General features: G+C 37.1%; 1 protein-coding gene across 1 annotated transcript in view; it reads left to right on the top strand.

Moving 5' to 3' along the window:
* TMC1 (transmembrane channel-like 1) overlaps positions 1-10,498 on the top strand; it is a 190,132-nt gene extending 179,634 nt beyond the window's left edge. The window contains exons 19-21 of the mRNA XM_011947044.1: positions 2,098-2,176; positions 2,276-2,327; positions 10,126-10,498. Of these exons, the coding sequence (XP_011802434.1) occupies positions 2,098-2,176; positions 2,276-2,327; positions 10,126-10,148 (154 nt within the window). The 3' untranslated portion in view covers positions 10,149-10,498. The remainder of the gene's footprint in view (positions 1-2,097; positions 2,177-2,275; positions 2,328-10,125) is intronic.
* Positions 10,499-27,655: the final 17,157 nt, after the last annotated feature.

The raw sequence follows: 27,655 nt of genomic DNA, 5'->3' as shown, positions 1-27,655 counted from the left end.
TTGAAGTTCTGCCCCAAGTCAAGTGACTAATAAGGGGAATTTAAACTCATGTCTTCTCCTTCACACTAATTTCCTACACTCACTTGCAGCACCAAACAGGGATCAGAATCTGGGAATTTCAGATGGGCTGAAAGCTACTTGTCTGAGATGGTATAGACCCAGGGTCAGCACACTTTTCCTAATTAGAGGGCCAGAGGCAAATTAGAAATTAGGCCAAGAGGCAAAATTGAGGATATTGATTAAGTAATTACTCATATAACCATTAAAAAAACCGGAAAAACCATTCTTTTTTTTTTTTTTTTTTTTTGAGACGGAGTCTTGCTCTGTCGCCCGGGCTGGAGTGCAGTGGCCAGATCTCAACTCACTGCAAGCTCCGCCTCCCGGGTTTACGCCATTCTCCTGCCTCAGCCTCAGGAGTAGCTGGGACTACAGGTGCCCGCCACCTCGCCTGGCTAGTTTTTTGTATTTTTAGTAGAGACGGGGTTTCACCGTGTTAGCCAGGATGGTCTCGATCTCCTGACCTCGTGATCCGCCCGTCTCAGCCTCCCAAAGTTCTGGGATTACAGGCTTGAGCCACCGCGCCCGGCTGGAAAAACCATTCTTAATTCATGGGCCATACAAAGCAGTCTGGCAGTCATCTTCGGCCTGCAGGACCTAGTTTGCTTTGATCTGGACAGCCTGGAGGAAAGCTGGCCCTATGCACGTGTCAAATAGATATACTGAAAGGTTGATTGTGGCTCTGAGGTTCTGATTTAAAACTCAGATTTTAGCTTATTACTGATTAGATTTTTTCAAATTCTGAGATCTCCTCTTCTACTTTATGAGGCCCATACAATTGGCTTAGCTTTTTATTAGAGAACTGTACTGGTATTTTGAATTTCTCCCAGTGGATTTTATTAAATCAACCTGGATGGCTTTTGGGTATCTAAGCAGAGTTCAGATTAGTTCTCTGCAGGCAGTTTCATTCCTTTGGAGACTAGAAAAAGATTTGTGAGGAATACTTATTTAATGTGCATTACAAGGCAGAAAATCATGGTGAATAAAAAGAGAATTCCAGAACTTGAAAGGACTTGAGAAATCTTTGAGTTCGTCCTCTGAATCCAGGAACTTTTCTAAGAAAATCCTTATAATACACCACACACACACACACACACACACACACATACACATTTATTGAGTACCTATTTCATGCCAGATATTGCCCTGCATGCATTTATGTACGTAATTTTAGTTAAACTCCCATCACTCATGTAAGAGATAAACAAACTCAGCCAAACCATGTCAAAAATTGTGTTGCTAGCACCAGATGGCTCATAAAGGATATTGTCTTTCATTTTGGGGAGTAGAAGAAATGTGTTCAATATCCAGTTATTTGCAGCAAAGAGTGATATAAGTTACCTTTTTTACTGCATTTTTTCTTTGTTTGTTTGTTCGTTTTGCCTTAAGTAAAGATAAGCATATTTATTTTTAACAGAATTGTCTGGCTAGAATTTGCCCTTTCTAGAATGTAAATGTCATTTAAAATCCAAGAATATTCCTTTATACAACATTTTCTTTTTGAGGGAGAAAGAAATGCAAACAATACATTCTACGGAAAAAAATTCCATGTTCATTATCTATGCCTATGAGGATTATATTCTTAGCTGCAAAGGCCAAAGGACGAAATTTAAGGCAGAAAGTCATTTTCCTTTTTGTTCGACATATTCCCTAAGCTGCAGTAGGTTTTCCATTCTCTGGGATGTCATTGCCATCCATTTAAAATGCTACTTTCAATTACGATTTAAACTGATGTTAATACATTTCCAGGAAAAAGCTAATATTAGGCAGTGTGAAATAGCAGACAGAGCAGGCTGTGGATCAGGAGCCTTGGGCCCCAACTTGCCAACTTCACCCCAGCTTCATCCCTATGTCATCCTGAGTGTATCTTTTTACCTCTCTGAACCTCAGCTTTTATCTGTAAGACAAGAGATTTAGAGTAGAAAATAGCTTAATGTTCATTCCCATGCTGATATTTCATAATTTACTTAATGTAAATTTAAGAAGTATCTTGGGGAACTGAAATATACCCTAAATTGTATTTTTTTCTTTTTAATTTAGTTTGACCATCTATTATCTCAACGCTACTGCCAAGGGCCAGAAGGCAGCAAATCTGGATCTAAAAAAGAAGATGAAAATGGTAAGATACAATTTATTTCATAGAAATATTATCTTTATTAATGTCAAGTAGAAAACACTGAGAAATCTAATTTTTTTCCCCTTATATTTTATTGTGTAGCAAGCTTTGGAGAACAAAATGCGAAACAAGAAAATGGCAGCTGCACGAGCAGGTTGGAGATATGTTTACGTTTGTAATTTTTCTTTTTCTTTTTCTTTTTCTCTTTTTTTTTTTGGCTTTTTCTCCATTGGATGGTGAGTGGCATTATTGCCATGAGCAAATCATTCCACAGTCCTTACCTTCCACCTTTTAGCCCTTCTCAGGCATCATATTCAGGGAATTTGGTTGCTTTCTGTTGGGAGGGAAAAAAGAGAAATGAAAATGTGGGTGTGTAAACTTGGCAGTAGTGATTTTTAAAAGTGACCTTAAAAATGCGCAGAAAATGAAGAAATCCCCCATGTAGTCATATATAAACAGCAGACACAAATGCAGTTGCTCTCCTGCCCATGTTGACTATTTTCATACGTGGAAGGATTTGGCGAGAAGATCCCAAGAGAGTCCTCTGGGCTTTCCACCACTGATTGCCAGAAGCCCTTTCTAATCCATTAAACTTTCTTTTTTGAAAAACCTCTTTAATTTTTAAAATACTAGAGTAAAGCCAACTTCTAGTTGCCAAAATTAATAATATGCTTTGAGTTCCCCATGGAGAGGTGATACCTAAGAACTTTAGTGAAAACCTTTTCCAACTTTTTCCTCACTCCTGACTTTAAAACTCTTTATATTAGTAGGACTGTGTCCCCACTGTAAGTAATAAAACACTCAAATTGGTTTAATTAAGAAATAGCAATTTATTTGACCATACAAATATAGGGAAATGGTTATTTTTTGTTGGTTTTGTTTTTTTGTTTTTGTTTTTGTTTTTTTTTTTTGAGACCTGATCTGGCTCTGTGACCCAGGCTTGAGGGCAGTGGTATGTTCTCAGCTCACTGCAGCTCCAACTTCCCAGGCTGAAGTGATCCTTCCTCCTCAGCCTCCTGAGTAGTGGGTGACTACAGGTGCACACCACCATGGCTGGCTAATTTTTCATTTTTTTGTAGAAGTGAGGTCTTGCTAAGTTACCCAGGCTGCTCTCAAACTCTTGGGCTCAAGTGATCTTCTCTTTTTGGCCTCCCAAAGTGTTAGGATTACAGGCATGAGCCACTGTGGCCAGTCTTCAGTATTGCAGGATCTGGCCAGCAGCCCACAATGCAATGGGGCTCTCTTTGTTCCCAGACAGATCGGCAGGTCGAGAAATAATAGACACACACAAGATAGTGAAAGCTGGGTCCAGAGGGGTCACCACCTTCTGGTCCCACAGTGCCAACAATGCACTGGATATACCAGCATTTATTATTAAGTTTAGTGAGGGTGGGGGTAGGTTAGTGAGGGATTTAGGGTCATTTAATTATGAGGTGAGATGGTCACATGGGGATGAAGTAATTCTTTAACATAACATCTGTATGCAGAAGTACAGTATACAGAGGTAAGAATTTACAATATAGTGTGTGCATCAGTAATTTCTAACAGAGCCTTAAAACAGAAACACAGTCTTTCTATAACCTATGATTAGCAAGATATTAATCAGCAGTAACAGTTGCAGCAAAAGCTGGTTACAAATAATCCATAGAAACAGGATGTGAAGCTAGACAACTGGTTAGACCAGAAATTCTCAGAAGGGAGTATACCTTAACCCTAAAGAGGCCTAGAAGAGCCGTGGCAAGATGAGGGCATTCATAGCCCTATCTTATCCATATCAACAAGTGCCCCCTGGCATGTGTCCGTTTATAGGCTCTCCACAAGGGTCACATTCCATTCCCAGAGCTATGAACATCTGCTTTTCTGTGATAGGAATCTTGGTGATGTGAAACCTCCCTGACTGCACATCCATTCATAGGCTCTCTGCAACGGGAAACACATCACATGCTGTGTGTCCAACCTGGCATTGTCTTTACACAATCCTGCATGCAATTTTGTATTTACAATAATCAGGAGCATTTCATCTTTTATTCCGTAGCAATAGTTTCAAGGAGTATCCCTACATCTCCCCCTTTTCTCTGATTTAAATGAACCATAGCAATCATAGCTTGGTGCTGATTATGATTGGATTGAAGAATATTTTTTCCAATTTTACACATGAACAATAAGCCAATAGCACAAATTATACACAGAACAAAATTAATGATAGTAGATCCTCCCAAAGATTTTACCCATTGAATGGGGTTGAGATTGGATAACCCCTTAGATATACCCTCTAAAACTTCAACACCGGGTAAAGCAGTTAAGTGTGCTTGAGAGGCCTCAAAAATCTGTTCTTTTAGCTTGCTCATGTCTAAACTTAGATTATCTTCACTTCCTTGTAAATGGTGTTTTACTGATTCCCAATTGTGAACAGACTCATTATACTGAAACAGAATTATACAAAAATCAGAAGTATTCCAATCACATTGCATTTGTAATCTATATGCTAGAAGAGAGTGGGGGCCAATATTCAACATTCTTAAAGAAAAGAATTTTAAACCCAGAATTTCATATCCAACCAAACTAAGTTTCATAAGTGAAGGAGAAATAAAATCCTTTACAGATAAGCAAATGCTTAGAGATTTTGTCACCACCAGGCCTGCCTTACAAGAGACCCTGAAGGAAGCCTAAACATGGAAAGGAACAACCGGTACCAGCCATTGCAAAAACAAGCCAAAATGTAAATCAACTAATGAGCAAAATAACCAGATAATATCATAATGGCAGGATTAAGTTCACACATAACAATATTAACCTTAAATGTTAATGGACTAAATGCTCCAATTAAAAGACACAGACTGGCAAACTGGATCAAGAGTCAAGACCCATCAGTCTGCTGTATTCAGGAGACCCTTGAGGGTCTCAGTATGGCAATTCCTCAAGGATCTAGAACTAGATGTACCATATGACCCAGCCATCCCACTACTGGGTATATACCCAAAGGATTATAAATTATTCTACTACAAAGACACATGCACACGTATGTTTATTGCGGCACTATTCACAATAGCAAAGACTTGGAATCAACCCAAATGTCCATCTGTGACAGACTGGATTAAGAAAATGTGGCACATATACACCATGGAATACTATGCAGCCATCAAAAAGGATGAGTTTGCGTCCTTTGTAGGGACATGGATGCAGCTGGAAACCATCATTCTTAGCAAACTATCACAAGAAGAGAAAACCAAACACCGCATGTTCTCACTCATAGGTGGGAACTGAACAATGAGATCACTTGGACTCGGGAAGGGGAACATCACACACTGGGCTTATCATGGGGAGGGGGGAGGGGGGAGGGATTGCATTGGGGAGTTATACCTGATATAAATGATGAATTGATGGGTGCTGACGAGTTGATGGGTGCAGCACACCAACATTGCACAAGTATACATATGTAACAAACCTGCACATTATGCACATGTACCCTAGAACTTAAAGTATAACAAAAAAAAAAAAAAAAAATACTTGACTGAGAATTCCACATCTGAGTAGAATTTTTTGCCATTTATCCACAAAATGAGCAGTTTGAATAGACTGATGTAACTACATTATAGTTAATAATTTTAATAGATAATTAACTATATATTAACTACAATGTAGTTACATCAGTGTAACTCCAGCAGTAGCAGCAGTCACAGTAACAGCAATCAAGCCCATTGTTACTGCAATTAATGTAAAAATAAATCATTTACTCCTTTTAAGAATTTTCTGTAGAATGTTATTAATAACTTGGGTAGAAGAGGAAGATTCCCAAGGCTTATGTAAGGCTATGGGGAGCCAAATACCTTCTCTGGCTCTGACGTAGTAATATTTACTATGATATTGATTAAAGGATGAGTCAATACAAGTATACAAGTAACAATTGACACAGGTAATTATGTTGGCTTTTGAACTAATATGCATCTTTCCTACTAATAACATATATGGTGGTTTAACACAACTTTTAAGTGGTATAGTTTTGTTGGATTCCATATAGATAGTATATATATTTTGGGATGATATTCTTTTTTGTGAATGTGGGGTAGGGGGAATAGGTTGTATGAGAGGTGGTAGGGGGACATTGACAACAGGGGGGTATGAGTCCTCATAATCTTTACTGTCCCATCTTTGAATTGACCTTTTGATGATTGCCATAGTGATATTTTTGGCTGTGTGGAAACAGTAGTGTAAATCAATCTGTTGTCTTAGTTTCTGAGGTGACAAGGTGGATTTACTTATAACACTTTCTCCAGCCCAAACTCTTGTACCAGTCATAGCTATGGTCAACCTCCATAATTCTGAATGTTCAGGTCCTAAGTGGGTAACAACGAGCCTTGGATTTGGAGGGGCAACCTCTGCCCTTTCCACTTAAAAGGAAAAAAGGAGTTAAATCTCCCATATAATAGGGGAGGGTTGTCACTACTTTTTTGATAAGTAATGTCTTAGAGAAAATGTTAACAATCTCTGTGACCCTGAGAGCAATCATTAGTAATATGACCTTTAGGAACCCAATCAGCAATGGTTTAGAGAGAAGAATTAGATAACACAGTTCCTTCTGAACTAACGCAATCCTTCCATATTAATTTGTCAGCATTTGAAGACAAGTTGAGAGGACACGCAGGTCCTAAAGACTTATATTGGGATGTGTGAATATAATAAGTGATTCCTGTTTTGATCTGCCTTAGAGGTTTTAATGAGAGCCCTGATTCCAAGTGTCCTAAAGGAGGGACAGAGTGACCAGATGGTAATGTGACCACCCAAGTTTGAATATCTAATGAGAGACATCCATTAGTGGGTCCTAGGCACAAAGGTGGATACCTAAAACCTAAAGTGATATTGAAAGGGATTCCTTCTTCTGAAGGTTGGGCAGGACAATGATCATCTACAGAACCAGGCATCCAAATACTATTTTTTTAGTTGATTTTTACATATTTATCTCTAAATTACCTGATTTTGTTGTAATTTCTTGACTTTTTAGTTTTAAGTATTATCTATTAAAATTATTAACTACAATGGATATAATAATTTTAATAGATAATACTTAAACATTTTTTATACTCTTGCCCCAGTCTCTCTATGCATTCTACCTATGTAGTTATATTATTATTTTCGTTAGGCCAGTATACATGATTATAGTCACACAGTCTTCACAGTTGAGCCAAGTAGTAAACTATGATACTTGTGCATACTTTAAAATTTTCTCAGGATTCATAAGTCATCATTTCTCTTTTTAAACATTTTCTTTTTTTATATATATTTGTCAGTGATTCATTTAATTTCCAAATCTCTGGTATTTATTGAATTATACTCTCAATATATTCAGACATATTGGGTTATCTATCCATTTCATTTGCTTGGAGAAATCTTTCCCAGAATCTTCTGAACTTCTTCAATTTCAACTGGTGTGTGTCTAGGATATAGCTATTATCCTTTAATTTTTCTTCACGGTCATTCAGCAGGATGAATGTCACTCAGAAGGATGAATGTCACTTTATCCTGTTTTGGATATCGTGTTTTCCATTTTCTCCAACTTCCTCTCTTTTGATTTGCTCACATTTTGCACGTAAGAAAGGGTATGTGAGAGGCAAATTTTCTGAGACCATGCGTATCTGAAATTGGTCTTCTCTTACTCTCCCTTTTGACTGATAGTGTGGGTGTCAAAAAATACTCATCTAATTATATTAGAAATAATATCCCTTCAAAATAATATTTTTTCAGAGGTTTCCCATTGCCTTTTAGATTCCACACTTGCTCTTGAGAATTTTAAAGTCATTGTGATTCTTAGTCTTTCTTGAACAGCTTGTATTTTTGATTATCTGTTTGGTTTTCCAATCTGAAAAGTTCTAGGGTCTCCTTATCTGTATGTTCAGAATTTCGTGATGGTGTGTCTTGCATGGATCTATTTTTATTCCTTGTGTACGAATCAATGGATTCTTTTGCTCTTTGGTTGAAGGGAATTTTCTTGAATTGTTTACCAATTCTTTCCATCCATTTTCTGTTTTTTTTTTTTTTTTTTGCATGTGGAATTTCTAATTTATTTTTCATCCTTAAATTCCCTTTGTCTCTTTGCTTTACCCATGAACATTTCCTTATCTTTAAATTTTAACATTTATCTCGGCCTTTTCGCTTTTGCTATCATAATTTTAGTTTCCGCAAGCTATTTTGTTCTCTAATTCTTCTTTTTTAAACAGCATGCTGTTCTTATTTAATGACTGTAATGGCTTGTTTTGTCTTTATGAGAATATTAATAACTCTTTTGATGTTTCTTTGCCTTTTATAGTCTGTTTTCTCTAAGCTGTTTTGTCCTTTCTTTTTCCCCTGCTTGGTGATCCCCTGCTTTGTGACCCTCAGCTCATATTTCAGGGTAGGATGCAAAGGTGGGTTTTGAAGCTCTAAGCACATGGATGGAGCTTGTGGGCAGATCCTCATGGGAGGACTCTGCCTGGGTTGCTGCTGAACCCCAATGTCAGTATTTTTAGGCTTTTTCTCTTAGGCTGATTAGATTCCTCAGAAAAATTACTTCCGAACTCCTGCCCAGAGAGTAAAGATTTGCTTGGCAAACCTGTAGCACCTGAGTGGGAAAGACGACACCGGTGGGGCTCAGCTTTCAGCCTACAAATGCTCATTTTGCCCTCTATTTTTACTGCAGCACTCCTTCTGGTCTTCTAGCCCGGAAGCATCTCTGTTTTACTCTTTTTAGAAAAAATTGTTCCTGTCTTCTGCCAGATTAAAGGCGGTGGGGAGTGGGGAGCAATGATTCATTTGGACCAAGTGAAGCCCATCTCAGGCTCTAACTGCTGCTGCTTCATTTTTTAATAACCCCCACCCCTTCGCCCCACCAAGCTTGACTGCTTCTTAAATAGACAGCTAAAACGTCCTCTTTGTATTGGTTCCTTACTTCCAGAGGTACCTGTTGCTACAAATTACTGAACATTTTGGAGATTTTATGTGTAAAGTATGTTGCTTACTGTCTTTTTCCTCCCCTGGCTTAGCTTTTCAGTTTGTTAGAATTGATAAGTCATTATCATTAATCTGTCTGCTTTCCAGCTTCTAAAATTTCATCATTGTTGTCTCTTCCCCTATTCTCCCCCTCCTTGTAGGTTTACGCAACCTTCTCCATCCTCCTCCCCAACCCCCCAAAATTTCTTGACTGTCTTGTTTGTGAAAGAGTGAAAGTTCAATTCAATGTATTTACCTCCGCAGTTTAGGCAAACCTTTGTATTTCCTACACTGGGAGAGCAATGGTTTTATCTCCATCTTCACTCTGTTCATCCCACAGTGCTTACCTGGGGTATTGTTTTGAAATAGAGTCTGGGATGGAGTCTACCTTAGTGAGAATTGATTAGAATTGTCTAGTCTTTGCAGAAGATGAGGTGGTTGAAGCACATACATCACATATACCAGCAATGCTTTTGTATAATTTAATATCATCAAATTAGTGCTTAAGAATGGAAAATTCTGACTTATAAGATCTAAATTCTAATTAAAGCTTATTGTTATCTTTATTATTTTAAATGATAATATAATGCTATAGCATACTATTCATCTGATATTTTTCCATAGCGTGTATGGCCACCCAGTAAACATCTACTGAATATCTACTGAAAAATGAGGAATTCTTTTATTGGAAAAATATAAAAGGAATGCATTTATCTACTCATCACATAAGCAATAATGTATAAATGTTACCAAAAAAAGTAGTACATTCATTCTCCCTTGTTTAGAATTTGTGAAGCCTTTACAAACTAAGAAACATGGAAAAATTTTGAACATTAAAATGCTAAATTTTGTGGGAAAATGAACACATTTGGACAATACAGATTTCTGGCCACCTTGTTCAGAACCATTAAGCACACTGAAAGCTACATTTTTATTTGCCTTCTCTTCATCTTCTCTCTCTCTCTCTCCCTGTTTTTCTTTTTTGTGAACAGCTGCAGCTGCTGGTGGCCAGTAATAAGTATCCTGAGAGTCCAGAAAAGGTACACTTTGCCTTGCTGTTTAAAAGTAATGCAATATGTGAAGGCCCAGAGAACAAGCACTGTGGAGCTGCTATTTTCCCATTCTACCCCTGATGGATTTTCAAGGTCATGCTGGCCAATCAAGGCATCATCAATCCTACCTGAGCAACAAGAATCTTCACTTTATTCCAAGTCAGGAACTGTTTCTGCACAGCCACTCTCTCCCCTGCTTCATTTCGTGACTTTTTTTTTTTAAAAAAACAAATCGTGTTTAGAAGTGGGTGTAATCCAGCAATACGGTTTACTGGCTTAGTTGGTGGGTTAAGTAAAAAAATTTGCTCATATGAACTTTCATTTTATATATTTCTTTTGCCTCAGTTTCCTTAAACTGAGAGCAGAAATATTTCACCCTTTTTCCTGTAAGTTCAGAAGTATCTGCAAAAAGTACTCATTGTAGTCATTCATTGACTCACTTTTTGAAACCAATACTTTCTCTTTTTTTCTACCTGTCTCCCCAACCATGCCCCCCACAAATATATATCTAAAACCTTTGTATTTGGTGCTGGATTCAGTATGAAAAGAAATTGGCTTTTTAGAAGAAAAAAAAATCCTATGTGAATTGAGACCTGAATAGCACTGAGTTGAAGATCTCTTACTTTGAGAAGGTATGTGAGTCTTATACAACCTAGCTTTTTATGAATTAAAATTTAAAAAAAGGAAAGACATCATAAATGATTGTTGTTCTCTCACAGTCTGCTCATTTGTCTTCCAATGATCATGTTATCAGAGGCAAATCCTTACAGGTCTGTGTCAAACTCCATATGATTCTTGCCTCCTTGAAGGGAAGAATTCAGCTGAGGGGCAGAAGTAGGTTTAAGGCAGAGGGAGAGACTGAGGCAAGTTTTAGAGCAGGAGTGAAGGTTTATTAAAAGGTTTTAGAGCAGAAACAAAAGGAAATAAAGTATACTTGGAAGAGGGCCAAGAGGGCAACTTGAGAGTTCCAAGTGCCCTGTTCAGCCTTTGACTTGGGGTTTTACATGTTGGCATGATTCTGGGGTTTGCATCTCTACCCCCTTGATTTTTCAGGGGGCTGGGCTGTCTATGTGAACGGTGGCCTGCCAGCAGTTGGAATGAGCTATGTGTACAATGTGTTGCTGAAGTTGTGTGCATGCTCACTTGTGACGTTTTCCCTTACCATTCCAGTGTTCCTAGAGGAAAGTCATATACTAGTTAAACTGCCATTTTGCTTAGTGGGCATGCTTGAGCCCACTCGCCCAACTTCTAAGATCTCCAGCTCAGGTGTTTTCTATCTATTGGGAGACTGTCTTTCACTGGCACTGGTTGCCACCAATTATTATTTTAGAGAGAGAGTTTAACAACCACCTGACCATCACCTAATGGTCACCTGACATTCCTGTGGGACGGATGGTGGGGGGAGGGGGACCCTCTCTTGCCCTGCTTATGTTTTTATGTCTGCCTAACTACCTACTCTAACAATCATATCCTGTAAGCTTAGATTCTAATATTCTATAATTTTTTCTTTGCTTTTTTGTTAAGGTTAGGAAAACATACTTCTATTGGAGGCCTTAATTTATAGATATGTTTTAACATTATTATGGATTTACAGTTTGGATTGACTTTAAGTAGTAACACTCAATGCCCTCACTAGCCTTGTTGTGTGACTTTAATTGCATGTCCCAACTCAGTGTACCTTTCCAAAGCTAAGCCAATTTGCCTGCCATTCCCTGCAGTTGACTTGCTGGTTTTTATTATCCTGTCTCTGAGTTTCTCCTTCTTTTCGATCATCAAAAAGTTGCCATAGAATAATTGCACTGTTTCCCTGCCAATTCTGAACTTTATTCCTCTGGTTATCTTTTTCAGATTAACTTTCATTCTCAATCTTATCACTCCCTTTTTAGGATTCCTTGGGCTCTTATGTCTTTAATTCAGAGTCTATTATTTATATTGATTTTCATGTGATCTATAATGGTTCCTTATTATTTTTTGAATGCGTGGATTATCTTTCTTGTCCTGATTGTAAATTCTCTGTGAGTAGGGGTTATATCTTCTAACTCTTTTGTATGCCTAGTATAGTGCTGTGCACAAGTAGGCACTGAATAAATGCTTGTTAATTAAATTGAATCAATTTAACTTACAGCAATTGTGTTATGAGACAAAATCTTCTGTTATCTGCATGAAAAATGTTACTATGATGTAAGAAATGGATTATCTGTTGATAGGCTGAGTTTATTATTTAATTAGGTTATAATGCAGATGAGTAAATAAAGCTAGTGTTTATCTCTACTTGGATCATTTCTGCATTGTGTAATAGTAAGATTAGCAAATTGATTTTTTGTTTTATCACATTTACAATGTGGATTACACTTCCTTCTCTTGATCTGCATCATAAGGATGATGGCAGATGACAAACTGTTTCCCAAAGACATTCATCTCCTAAAGGCAATGTACTTTTAGAATGAATGTTCACGTTATAGACATTCAGACATGATATGCTGAGTTTCAATATTTCCATAAATTAAAAAATATGTTGGATTTTTATAGCACCTAAATGCTCATCTGATTTAGTTAAGCAGCTTTAAAAAATTTAATCCTTTCAGTCTCCAGGGAATTGTTGAAAATATTTTCATATTACTATATGGACAAGAATCTGAAACAGTGAAGACCACTTCCAAAGCCAAAGCCGTTTTATGGCTATTCAGAGAATAGCCTTCCACTAGGATGATCTGATAGCTATTATTTATTTTTTATCTTCATTTGCATATCTAATAATCAAAGCTATTGGAGAAATTTAGAAGGCAAAGAAACAAACAAAAATCTAGACTTCACCTTCTATTCTTTCTGAGAAAAATAAAAAAGCTCTGAGAAATATGTGCAAAAACTAGATTTGCTTATCTAAAGAACTTTGCTCTTCACTTGAAAAACTAAGAAGCTGCATTTCAACACATTCTTTGAATTATTTATTTAGGCATCTCAGAGGAACACATAGTTTAAGCTTTATCAAGGGATTTATATTAACAAAACTTTGACCTGAGCTGTGTTTGCCTATCTTGATGGATCTCTACAAGTATGAGAGCCAGAAATATAACCAAAAGAATAAGTAAGCAGGGTTTCAAAAACAAGAGACTCAAGAATGAGATTGGCATGTGTTCTGAGCTCTCAATGCACATATGCCCGTGCATTCTTGGAGGAGACTTTGAGACCTAACCTTGATGTTAAAAAAAAAACAAAAAACAAAAACATAAAACTGTAGTCCTAGCCTTTATTCCCATATAGCTCCTGTAAGAAGGAAATGCCATTACTTGATGGCATCAGGAGTTCTCAAGCCCCTTCGTGAGATATCTTTTTCTCGAAGTTCTTTTGTAACAGATCACTTTGGCTATTTGGCCTCCAATGATCCAGCTGCCTTTTCCAGGACTGATTTTGATGACTCAGCAGTTACGAATAATGAAAAAATGTGTACGTAAAATACTTGTGCTCTTCTGACAAGTTAGATGTTGTATTACACACATTTTCTTACCACAAAGAAGTTTCCATACAAATCCTATGGGTATTTAAAAATTTATAAAAAGGTATATATTAATGACAGCACATTTAGAAAATGTTAATAAAATAAAAATGTAGAAGTCCCACAATTCCACCACTCAAAATAACTTATGTTAACTTTTTTTTTCAGATTCGCAATTATATATGCACAGACTCAATAAAAAAGTATGTATCATAAGATATATCTAGTTTTATCCCACTTTTTAATTAACCATTTTCCTATGTCACAAAAATTACTTTAGGACATCTTAATAGGTATAAAATATTCCTCTACATTAATATAGCATAATTTGTTTAACGATTCTACTTTGTACACTTAGATAATTTAAAGATTAAATTACGAAGATTAACTTTATATTAAAATAGAAAGATTAACTTTAAATTTGACTCCTTTTGGAACACATTTTTGTACCAAGGCATTCATTGTCAATATAGACTTTTAAATCAATATATACACCTTTCAACACAGTTGTGGTCAACATATGGATCAATTATATTACTTACTACCACTTAATAGGTTTTCTATTTCATAGCAAGGAGCCTTAGAAGTCACTAAATTTTTCTCTTTGTACTATTTTATTTGTGGTTGCATAAACTCTCTATAGGAATTATCTCTTTTTCTTTTAAAGCAGTTTTAAGTTTAAGGAAAACATTTAAAACCAATAAATAAAATATTTATTTGGAAGCCAAATCTCACATGCTGCATAAAATCAAGTTTCATCTACATCTGATAACCAACCCAAAGTGCCACCTGTGAAATTAACTTTTTTTCTGTTTGATTTAGAAAACTTTGGTATCAGTTACATTTATGTTTTGATTTTATTAAAAATAACTGGTCCAAAATTATTCACTCACTCAATGAAAACAGAGAGAGTCCCTGATATTTTATTGTGATTTGAATTTTTTATTGTCACTTTCATAAGGTCATGTTTCTCAGGTTATTATCATGGTTCAAAAATACAGCCCGGGGGCAATAGGGGAAAATGGCACGACTAACTTGCAGGTCCCACTCAGACAAACAGAACAGCGTGTGGAGATTCACATTGTGAACTTTTGCTGCAAGAAATAAATAAATACTGCAGGAATATACCAGGAAAGCCAAGAGAATCCACAGACTCTTCAGAGGAAGCAACTTGCCTCTGCAGGCTCTGTGAGACAGCCAAAAAACGGAGTGTGCAAAATATGAGGGGTAATATCCGCTCCCAATCACACATACTCACTGGAGAACCTGAAGGTCCAGATCACTGGAGAAGGATTAGCCTTACTTGGAGATGAGATAAATTTAGAGAATCAAGCAAAATAAACGGGTAGAGGAGGCAGTGGAAAGAGCCCTGTGGGCACTCTTGGTCCCAAGAGAAGCCGTTTCTGACTTTGTCTTGCAGGGGCCCTTGGGGAGGACTGCCAGTAAAATTGAGGAAAGACCACAGGGAGAAGGAACTTTCCAGCTGCACTTTGCAACAATTTTGACTGAACACAAAGTTCCTCAGACATAATCTGGGGGAGGGGGCGAACTGGAGTGTGGATACCAGTAAAGTTACAACAGGCAGGGAGGTGTGAAACCTGAAAGCTCTGCTTGCTTTCTCACCAGGGAGGCTTGTATCCTAGGGCAAGTTCTCAGCCTTGCCCACCAGCTACCTGGAAATAAACTCGGTGCTGTTGGTGGGGCACAGTGGGTGAGAGATTGGCTTTTCAGACTGCATGAGATCTGGGTGAGACCTGTCACTGCTGTTCTTCCCCCACTTCCCTGGTGACCCATATGATACAGCAGAGGCAGCTATAATCCCCCTGAAAACATAACTTCATTGGCCTGGGAACCACACCTCCATCCCCCACAGTAGCCACAGCAAACCTCACCCAAGGAGAGTCTGGGCTCAGGCATACCTAATCCTGTCCCTACCTGAGGGTCTTTCTCTACCCACTCTGGTAGCCAAAGACAATGGATATCATCCATTGGGAAATCTACAGTCCCTCCCATGGCCTGAGAAACCCAAATACTTATCCAGGCCACCTTAGGGCAAACTTGTATTCTCCCTATACTAACACAGCTGTTGCTCTCTTGAAAATGCCACCTCCTGGCCAGAGGCCAACTAACACAAAATCTGTATGACAAACAAAACCACAACTAAGGACCCTCACAGAATCCACTTGACTCCCCTGCTGCCTCCACTAGAGCAGTTGCTGATATCCATGGCTGAGAAACCTGAAGATGAATCACATCACAGGACTTTGCAGACACACCCCAGTACCAGCCTAGAGCCCAGCAGGTCTGCTAGGTGGCTAGACCCAGGAGAGAAATAACAGTCACTGCAGTTTGGCTCTCAGTAAGCCCATCCCTAGGGAAAGTGGGAGAGCATCACATCAAGGGAGCACCCTGTAGGACAAAAGAATCAGCCCAGCAGCCCGTGAGCCCCAGATCTTCCCTCTGAAATAATCTCCTCAAATGAGAAAGAAACAGAAAAGCAATTCTGATAGTATGACAAAGCACACTAACTCATCAGCAATGGATCCAAACCAAGAAGAAATCTCTGAATTGCCAGAAACAGAATTCAGAAGGTCTCTTATTAAGCTAATTAAGGAGGCACCAGGGAAAGGTGAAGTTCAACTTAAAGACATTAAAAAAAAAAAAAGATACAGGATATGATTGGAAAAATCTCCAGTGAAATAGATAGCATAAATAAAAAACAATCACAACTTCTGGAAATGAAAAACACACTTACAGAAATGCGAAATGCACTGGGAAACCTCAGCAATAGAATTGAACAAGTAGAAGAAAGAACGTCAGAGTTCAAAGACCAGGCTTTTTCATTAACCCAATGTGACAAAGATGAAGAAAAAGGATTAAAAATGAACAAAACCTCCAAGAAGTTTGGGATTATGTTAAATGACCAAACCTAAGAATAAGGGGTGTGCCCAATGAAGAAGAGAAATCTAAAACTTTGGAAAACATATTTGAGAAAATAATCGAGGAAAATTTCCCTGGCCTTGCTAGAGATCTAGATATCCAAACACAAGAAGCTCATAAAACACCCAGGAAATTCATTGCATAAAGATTATTGCCTAGGCACATAGTCGTCAGGTTATGTACAGTCAAGATGAAGGAAACAATCTTAAGAGCTGTGTAGCAAAAGCGTCAGTTAACTTACAAAGGAAAACCTATTGGATTAACAGCAGATTTCTCAGCAGAAATCCTGCAAGCTAGAAGGGTTTCCTACAAGTTACAAGAAGGGATCACTTACAATCTAGACAGAGACCCACCTTTAGCCTCCTTAAATAAAACATTTAGCAGACAAGAATTTTGTGTCCAGCAAAAACTAAGCTTCATAAATGAAGAAAAGATACAGTGTTTTTCAGATAAACAAATGCTAAGAGAATTCAACACTGCCAAGCCAATACTAGAAGAACTGCTAAAAAAAAAGCTCTAAATCTTGAACAAAAAAAATCCTGGAAATACACCAAAACAGAACTTTATTAAAGCATAAATCTCACAGGATCTATAAAACCATAGCATAATGAAAAAATCAAAACAAAACAAAACAAAAAAACCCAAAAAACCAAGATAGTCAGGCAACAACTAGCATGACGAATAGAGTAGTACTTCACATCTCAATACTAACATTGAATGTAAATGGCTTAAATGCTCCACTTACAAGACATAGAATGGCAGAGGAGATAAGAATTCACCAACCAAGTGTTTGCTGTTTTCGAGAGACTCACCTAACACAGAAGGACTCACATAAACTTAAGGTAAAGGGTAGAAAAAGATATTTCATGCAATTGAACACCGAAAGTGAGCAGGAGTAGCTATTCTTATATCAAACAAAACAGACTTTAAAGCAACAACAGTTAAAAAAGACAAAGAGGGATTTTACAATGATAAAAGGGCTAGTCAAACAGGAAAATGTCACAATCCTAAATATATATGCACCTAACACAGAACTCCCAAATTTATAAAACAATTACTACTAGACCTAAGAAATGAGATCGATGGCAACACAATAATTGTGGGGGACTTTAATACTCCACCGACAGCACTAGACAGGTCATCAAGACAGAAAATCAACAAAGTAACAATGGACTTAAAACTATATCTAGAACAAATGGACTTAACAGATAGATATATACAGAATGTTCTATCCAACAACTGCAGAATATACATTCTACTCATCAGCATGTGGAATATTTTCTAAGATAGACCATATGAAAAATCACAAAGCAAGCTTCAATAAATTTAAGAAAATCAAAATTATACTAAGTATTCTTAGAATACTTGGTATAAAGGAATAAAATTGGAAACTGTGGAATAAAATTGGAAATCAACTCCAAAAGGAACTCTCAAAACCAAGCAAATATATGGGAATTATACAACATGCTCCTGACTGATTGTTGGGTCAACAATAAAATCAAGATGGAAATGAAAAAATTCTTTGAACTGAACAATAATAGTGACATGACCTATCAAAACCTCTGGGATACAGCAAAAGTGGTGCTAAGAGGAAAGTTCATAGCATTTAATGCCTACGTCAAAAAATCTAAAAGAGCATAAATAGACAATCTATGGTCACACCTCAAGAAACTAGAGAAACAAGAACAAACCAAACCCAAATCCAGCAAAAAGAGAAGAAATAACAAAGAACAGAGCAAACTAAGGGAATCTAAAACAAAACAAAACAAAATACAGAAGATAAATAAAACAAAAAGCTGGTCCTGTGAAGAGATAAACAAAATTGATAGACCTTTAGCAAGATTAACCAAGAAAAGAAGAGATAAGATGCAAACAAGCTCAATTAGAAATGAAATGGGAGATATTACAACCAATACCACAGAAATACAAATTATTCAAGGTTACTATGAACACTTTTATGCACACCAACTAGAAAATCTAAAGGAGATGGATAAATTCCTGGAAATATACAACCCTCCTAGATTAAACCAGGAAGAAATAGAAACCCTGAACAGACCAATAACAAGCAGTGAGACTGAAATGTTAATTTAAAAAATTACAACAAAACAATGTCCAGGACCAGAGGGATTCGCAGGTGAATTCTATCAGACATTCAAAGAAGAATTGGTACAAATCCTATTGACACTATTTCACAAGATAGAGAAAGAGAATCTTCTCTAAATAAATCTATGAAGCCAATATCACCCTAATATCAAAACCAGGAAAGGGCATCACAAAAAAAGAGAACTACAGACCAACATCCTTGATGAACATAGATGTAGAAATCTTTAGCAAAATACTGGCCAACAGAATCTAATATCATATCAAAAAGACAATCCACCATGATCAAGGTGGTTTCATAGTAGGGATGCAGGGATGGTTTAGTAATGTCAGCCAGTAAATGTGACACACCACATAAACAGAATTAAAAACAAAAGTCACGTGATCATCTCAATAGATGTAAAAAAAGCATTTGTCAAAATCCAGCATCTCTTTATGATTAAAACACTCAGCAAATTCAGCATAGAATTTTATTACCTTCAACTAATAAATTATTACCTTAAAGTAATGAAAGCCATCTATGACAAACTCAAAGCCAACATTATACTGAATGGGGAAAAATTGAAAGCATTCCCTTTGAGAACCGGAACAAGACAAGGATGCCCATTTTCATCACTTTTATTCAACATAGTACTGGAAGTCCTAGCCAGAGCAGTCAGACAAGAGAAAGAAAGAAAGGGCATTCAGATTGATAAAGAGGAAGTCAAACTGTTGCAAAGTTTCAGAATATAAAATTAATGTACACAAATCAGTAGCACTGCTACATATCCTCAGAAACCAAGCTGAGATTTAAATCAAAAACTGAAACTCTTTTACAATAGCCACAAAAATTATAAAATACTTAGGAATATACCAAACCAAGGAGATGAAATACCTCTACAAGGAAAACTACAAAACGCTGCTGAAAGAAATAATAGACAACACTAACAAATGAAAACACATCCCATGGTCATCGATGGGTAGAATCAATATTGTGAAAATGACCATACTGCCAAAACCAATCTACCAATTCAATGCAATTCCCATCAAAATACCACTATCATTCTTCAGAGAACAACAACAACAACAACAAATCCAAAATTGCATATGAAACCAAAAAAGAGCCCACATAGCCAAGGCAAGACTAAGCAAAACAAACAAACAAAAAATCACAAGCAAAAACCACATCTGGAGGCATCACATTTCTCCACTTCTAAGTATAGTATAAGGCTATAGCCACCAAAACAACACGTCACTAGTATAAAAATAGGCACAGAAACCAATGGAACAGAATAGAGAACACAGAAATAAATCCAAATACTTAAAGCCAATTAATCTTCAACAAAGCAAACAAAAACATAAAGTGGGGAAAGGGCACCTTATTCAGCAAATGGTGCTGGGATAATTGACAAGCCACATGTAGAAAAATGAAACTGGATTCTCATCTCTCACCTTATACAAAATCGACTCAAGATGGATGAAAGACTTAAATCTAAGACCCGAAACAATAAAAATTCTAGAGGATAACATTGGGAAAACCCTTCTGGAAATTGGCTTAGGCAAAGAATTCATGACCAAGAACCCAAAATCAAATGCAACAAAAACAAGAATAAATTGTTTTTAAGGTGGGACTTAAACTAAAAAGCTTCTGCACAGCAAGGAAATAATCATCAGAATAAACAGACAACTCACACAGTGGGAGAAAATCTTTGCAAAATATGCATCTGACAAAGGACTAATATCCAGAATCTATGGGGGACTAAAACAAATCAGCCAGAAAAAAGCAAACAATCCCATCAAAAGGTGAGCTAAGGACATGAACAGATAATTCTCAAAAGAAAATATACAAATGGCCAACAAACATGAAAAAATGTTCAACATCACTAATTATCAGGGAAATACAAATCAAAACAATCGATATCACCTTTACTCCTGCAAGAATGACCTAAATGAAAATAATAATAAAAAAAATAGATGCTGGCAGCGATGTGGTGGAAGGGAACACTTCTACACTGCTGGTGGGAATATAAACTAGTACAACCACTATGGAAAACAATGTGGAGATACCTTAAAGAACTGAAAGTAGATCTACCATTTGATTCAGCAATTTCACTGGTGGGTATCTACCCAGAAGTAAAGAAGTCATACAAAAAAGATACCTACGCATGCATGTCTATAGCAGCACAATTTGTAACTGCAAAATTATGGAACCAGCACGAATGTCCATCAATCAACAAGTGGATAAATAAAATTAGGTGTATATACACCATGGAATACTACTCAGCCATAAAAAGAAATGAAATATGTCATTCACAGCAACCTGGATGTAATTGGAGACCAATAATGGTCTTATTTGAATACCATTATTCTAACTCAGGAATGGAAAACCAAACATCATATATTCTCACTCATAAGTGGGAGCAAAGCTTGAGGACACAAAGTCATAAAAATGATACAATGGACTTCGGGGACTCAAGGGAAAGGGTGGGAGGCGGTTGAGGGATAAAGGGTACAGTGTACACTGCTTGAGTGATAGGTGCACCAAAATCTCAGAAGTCACCACTAAAGAACTTATCCTTGTAACCAAACTCCACCTGTTCCTCAAAATCTATTGAAATAAAGAATAATAATATATATATTTTTAAAGTAAAGCTCAGGATGTGTGCCCTTGGCATCTTTTCTATCACCAGTAAGATAACAGTCCATTCTTTTCTGGATCATTCACTTTGCATCATATATGAGCTAATAGAAACCTAAATTCAAATGCAGCCATAGAATTATCCATAATGTATCAAATTAGTAATTGGTAATGTCAAGTGGATCATGACATATTCAATGTATCCAACTTGAATTCATAAGGTGATTTAGCTACTGAAAACCTTAACTGACCATCTTTAGATTTTGCTAACATTAAGGGAATTTTAAGGGAAAAATAACATCATAAAAGCAGATTAGAATATCCATGTTCCCTGAAAACTCTAAAATTGTAACTCTTCAGAAATCAGCTGAGAATAACTGATCAGGTTCAATTATTTCCTTATCACCAAAACCATTACTGAGAGAATATTTAGCAGTAGTGAATGAAAAGGTCTAGACAGTGTAAGATCACGTTATTATAGTCCATCTTCTGAGTTGACTTTCCTTTAGGTACACCAAAATATTCTGTAACAGCCAACACATTATGTCTAAGGAGTGATGACGATAAACTGGAAAGAAAATTAAGAGATTGTTTAGTGCTCCAGACAAGAAAACATTTTCTCCAATTTGCCAGAGAATTATTGGTAGCTATTTTAGATGGATTATCTCTAAAGACAAACAAGGTCTAAATTTATGATCTCCATTAAGATAGAATATAATTGTGCTTATTTTATGTAGAAAGAAATGGAAGCAGGTGCAAATGGATGAGAATTTGGAGGATCCTAGAGTTACTTTTCAGCTCAGAACCTGGAGAGGAGGATAACATTGTACTCAACAGAACACTAGCTCAAAAGTTAGAACTTCCTAGCTTTATTATCTGTGTGGTATTGTTTCTATTGAAAATAGGAATAAAATATTTGCAACTAAAAAAGAAATTGGCCAATACAACTGCTGGGGTCTCTGAAAACCTTTGGGCTTTTTGGAGCTAGATGCAGTATAAACTTATCCGGCTCATTCTCATGTAGCGTAGGTTCATACCAACATATCTGATTGGCTCAGCTGGGCTTGGGGCTCCGTGCTAGCCTGCAATATTAGTGGACAATGTGTTCAAATGGAGCTACAGAAGTTATCTATTGTTTTCTTCAATAATGCAGCTTAGAAGTCACCAGAATATTATTCATTTTGTTATTCGTTCCCTCTTTCTTGTGTTGAGTATGCTTGGATTTTTTGTATGCTTGGATTGTTTGGTTTATATATTAGCCAGTCACATCCTCCAAAATGGGAATGTTCATGATGGTTTAAAGCAGAAAAAATTGACATGTGGCTTTAAGAAAATTATTCAACCTTTCAAAATCTCGTGTTTCTTACCTCTAAACATGGGGACAATAACAGTCCTAGCTCATGAAGTTTTCATTTGGGATTAAATGAGATAATGCGTGCAAAGTACATAGTACTATGCTTGACACATAGTACTCAATAATAGTTAAGATTGTCATCCTTGTTTTTATGGAGTTCTAAATATTTGCATTGTGATGTAATTAATTTCTCTGCTTGGTCATACATACAAACTCTGTGAAAACACCATTGAAATGAGAGTCAAGCAAAGCCTGATCATGATTTTTACAGGACTGAACACTGCAAATACTCATGGTACTCTCCAACATCTAATTTAAAACAAAACATATTAGGAAGCTGGGTGCAGTGACTCATGCCTATAATCCCAGCTCTTTGGGAGGTCAAGGAGCAAAGATCACTTGAAGCCAGGAGTTTGAGACCAGCATGGTCAATAAAGCCATACCCCATTTCTATTTTTTTAAAAGCCTAACAACACTAAAGATACATGCATACTGAAGTCAGATGTTTCTTTCTGAAATAAATAAATAAATCAATATTGCTTTGTTGATTCTCTAAACGACAGCTTACTTCTTCTATTATGTAATCCAGCCCTGGAATTAGCAATTTGTAATACAATTTGTAATGATTATGTTCTCATAAATTAGAGTGTACTGTTCTATAGCCATGGTTAGTATCTTGCAGTAATTATATACATGGGCTAAATGCATAAGAACTGTGAGTCAACAGTGTCATTGAGCTAAGTGCTAAAATCCTAAGTCTTCTTTGTTTCTTTTGGAATCAAACCTTTTTTCCAATATTGATATAGGTCAGATTTAATAGCAGAAGTAAATGGGGAAAATTAATTTGGTATAAATTTTTAGGAATAAATCTATGAGTTAAGGCAGGTCCAACTGTATAATATTCATTAAGAAAAATTTGATGTGATGTCACATTGCTGTGCATGGTGTGAGGATAACCCTGAAAAATAGAGTAACAGGTCTGAAGGGCAAGGTGACCATAGAATTAATAAATACGTTTGTAGTGGAATTCAATATTGCATAAATGACCAAGGAATAGCCCCTCAGCAGATGACAAATGAGACTATTGCAAAAGGAGCCATGGGCTGGAATTACAACTGGTCTTGACAAAACATGCGATGAGTTGATTCCATGGGCTATGTTTGTCGCTAGTGGAATAATAGATAAGGCTGAGTGAAAATACTCAGAGTATTGCATTTGCATCACAGAAAAGGCTCCACGTACCTCAGCTTCATAGACTACAAGGTAATTGTGGTGGCTAAGTGGTGGGGGAAGGAGCTTTGGCTTGAGAGTCACCGCCAAGGTACGAATATGGGTTCTGTTCCTGACTACGAGTGTCACTTGCTAGCCATGTGATACTTGTATTATCACTATTATCCTTTTGACATGGGCTAATTGCACTCACTAAGCTTCAATGACCTCATCTTTAAAATGGACTATAATCATCTCCACTGCAGTTTCTGAAGGGATTACGTGAGATGATGCTGAAAACCACTGAGCAGTGCACTTAGCACACATTTAAGGGCTGGATACACATTACCCACAATTCCACTTTTTTGTCAATCAAATATTTTTATTTGAAAAAATTTTGTCACATTATAGTTAAAAATTTAGAAGTATTTTAATTGATCTGGTCAGGTGCCATGGCTCACACATGTAATCTCAGCAGTTTGAGAGGCCAAGGCGGGCGGATCATCTGAGGTCAGGAGTTCGAGACCAGCCTGGCCAACACGGCGAAACCTCATCTCTACTAAAACTACCAAAAAAAAAGTAGCTGGGCATGGTGGTGGGCGCCTATAGTCTCAGCTATTTGGGAGGCTGAGGCAGGAGAGTTGCTTGAACCCAGGGGACGAAGGTTGCAGTGAGCCTAGATCGTGCCACTACATCATTACACTCCAGCCTGGACGACAGAAAAAGACTCTGTCTCCAAAAAAAAAAAGAAAAAGAAAAAGAAAAAAAAATACTTTAATTGATCTAATTCAGAGAATTATTAATGAAAAATTATTTTAATTTTTTCAAAGAAGGTTTCCCTCAACTGGAAAAACCTCATCATTTACATATCCAATAAAAACAACTGTCTGGATTATTTTGGTACATTCTTAGTTATTTCTAGATGGTAGTGTCTTAATAGTAGACTGGCTTAGCAAATTTAAGATAAGCAGCATTAAATGAAAAGAAATGCATGTGATTGAGCATTAACGGCCAGTGTTTCAGGCCTGTCTCTGCTACTGATTAGTTGTTTGACCTCTTGGAAATTATATAACCTCTCCAAGTCTCAATTATTTGCAAGACAAGGAGGTTGCATAACATGATTCTAAAATTTCTTCCTATGCTGTAAACCTGAGCTGTCCAATATGGCAGCCACTAGCCATATATGACTATTGAGCACATGCAACATGGCAGGAAATTTAGATGTAAAATATACACTGGATTTGGAAGACTCTATAGGAAAAAGCTCATGTAAAATGTATCATTAATATCTTTTCTTTGTGCTTACATGTTGAAAAAATACTATTTTGAATATGTTTGACTAAGTAAAATATATTACTAATATTAATTTCACCTGTTTCTTTTTTTATGTGGTTGCTAGGAAAGTTAAGATGCCATGTGGCTTACATTCATGCTGGGCATTTCATCTCTATTGGACAGTGTTGTTCTGAGAATTCTCTGAGTTTATGAAATAAGTTTTAGTGAGGGTTCCAATTAAATCATACCCAGAGCTAGAATTCAGATCTTCTGGGAAATTTCTGATAAGTAGATAGTGTTGGTGGTTCTTTCTCCATCTGACTGCAGCAGATTTGCATGGACATACAGAGATGTAGCCTTTGAGGAAGTAGGAGAAGGGAAGGGGAATGGACGTGATTAGAGTCCAGTGGAGACAGAGACTGCAGCCGGAATCCAATGGAGCTGTTCATGGAGTGGGGATTCTGCCATGGTGGAGTAAATGTAATGCACTTTTGGTTCTCGGGGAATAAAGCCCTGCAAGTCCACCTGTGAAGGAGGTAGGAAATCACTGTGATACTACCATCAGCTGTCTGTTTGGGGAGCACTGGTGAAAGCCTACTTCAAAGGAGTCTGGGAGTCTGCTATCCTCACGACAGGCACAGCAGGCACTTCTCAGGTATTGGCTTGAAGGAGTGAAGTAAGAGAACAGAGCAGGCCACACAGTGTAAGAAACTAATAGATCAATTCATAAACTCTGGACTCTCAGACATAATCAGATGGGATTTTGCATAGTACCAATGTCTAGGACTAAAAATGTGGGTGTCATAACATTTGGGATCTTAATGTTGATAAATACCTTCTCTGTACCAGAGGCCAGTGAGATCAAGGAAAGATTTTATTTTATTTTTTTAGCAAAGCAACATAAAAGTCTTTAAAAATAAAAGTTGTCTGAGAGCAATGGCACACCAGGTTTTCTGTGTTGTTTCAAACAGCAGGCAGTGTGCTCATGGTGTCTTGCCTAGGTCGTCCGGGTGAGGGTATGGGGCACGGTGAAGATGGAGGAAGTATTGACAGACATGCATGTTGCCACTTCTCTGTTGCCTCCTCTGTTGGTTTATAGCCAATAAAATGTAGACAACATTCACTATCTTTAGGGGGCATCAAATGCTCAGTTCTAGCTAATTATTGCAGACACAGGGCTCCCAGATCTTCTGGTGTCTAAGGAGAAGCTGGAAACTTTGATTTTTATGTCACGTACTATAATATTTAAATGTTAGTAATTAGCACAAATTAATACACACACACACACATACACATCTGTTGGCAGGATGCTGTCCAAGGGCCATCAGTATACACTGTGCAATTTCTAATAGTAGAAACCCTATAAATAAGCAGCCCTTATCTTCACATTCTGGAACAACTTTTCAAAGCTTTCCTAGTCTTTTTCTTCTTTAAACAATGCAGGGGTTTTTTGTGGGCTCACTAAGACATGCTTTTCCTGCACAAAGAACCTGGAACTTGAGCTTGGCTCAGATATGCTACCACAAGGTGGAGCTCAAACATTTTTCTTTTCTGTCAAGTTTTACATGAAATTAGTGCTGATTAATGCAATAACTGAAACTATGATTCAATGACAGCTTAGTTCATCTCCTGCTGGGATTGATTATGTGCTTTGGTTTTGTTCAGAATTACTAGTTGCAAAAACAAACAGCAAACAAACACCAAACACCCTGAAAATATAACAGCCTATCCGTATAATTTTTATTTTATTTTTATTGTATAGATTTAGGTTAATTTACTTTTTACCATAACATATGCTGAAGGCAGAGTTAAAGGAGTAAGGAAAACATAGAGTTTGGAACTCTTGGGATCCTATAGGCTTACAATTCAAATTTTAAATGTAAAATAGAAAATAAACCCAAAAGAAAACATGATTCTCTAAGACAAGAAACATGTTTCCGTTTAGGTAAAAGGAAAACCAATGATTTTTCCCTGTGGGCTGAGGTACTTAAAGAATCTCTCTCTGCCTTAGGGTCCTTTCTTAGGTTTCCAGCTTTATTTCCTTCCATTCACTTGGAATTTCCCTGAACCTCACTCTCCAAGTATATCAGTCCACACAACATGCCCTGTTCTGAGACGTGGCTTTGCCTTGTTTGTTTGTTGCTTCATTTCCCAGTTGCTTCTGTTGTCTGGAATATGCTTTGTTGGCTGCACCCAGACTACTGGAGTTTTTCTTTTTTGTTTCTGTTTTAAAATAACAACTGTTGTTTCAAGGCTCAGCTGAAATCTAAAGCCCCCTTTAAGAAGTCTTTCCAGTTCTTCTGAGTCAGCTTCAATAATCTACTCTTCCGCGATCATGACAGTACTGACTTAGGCTTTCTGGGCTACAGGACTGCTCTGAATACCTGACATGTCCATTCTCTGAGTTTCCATGAAGAACATCCTTGTTTTACAGCCAAGACCCCTGAAGAGCAGGGAGAGTGATGCAGCTGAGCCTCTGGAG

The sequence above is a fragment of the Colobus angolensis genome, unplaced genomic scaffold (assembly GCF_000951035.1).
Source record: "Colobus angolensis palliatus isolate OR3802 unplaced genomic scaffold, Cang.pa_1.0 Scaffold257, whole genome shotgun sequence".
Classification (NCBI taxonomy): Eukaryota; Metazoa; Chordata; class Mammalia; order Primates; family Cercopithecidae; genus Colobus; species Colobus angolensis.
This window is presented reverse-complemented; position numbering and strand designations above follow the sequence as displayed.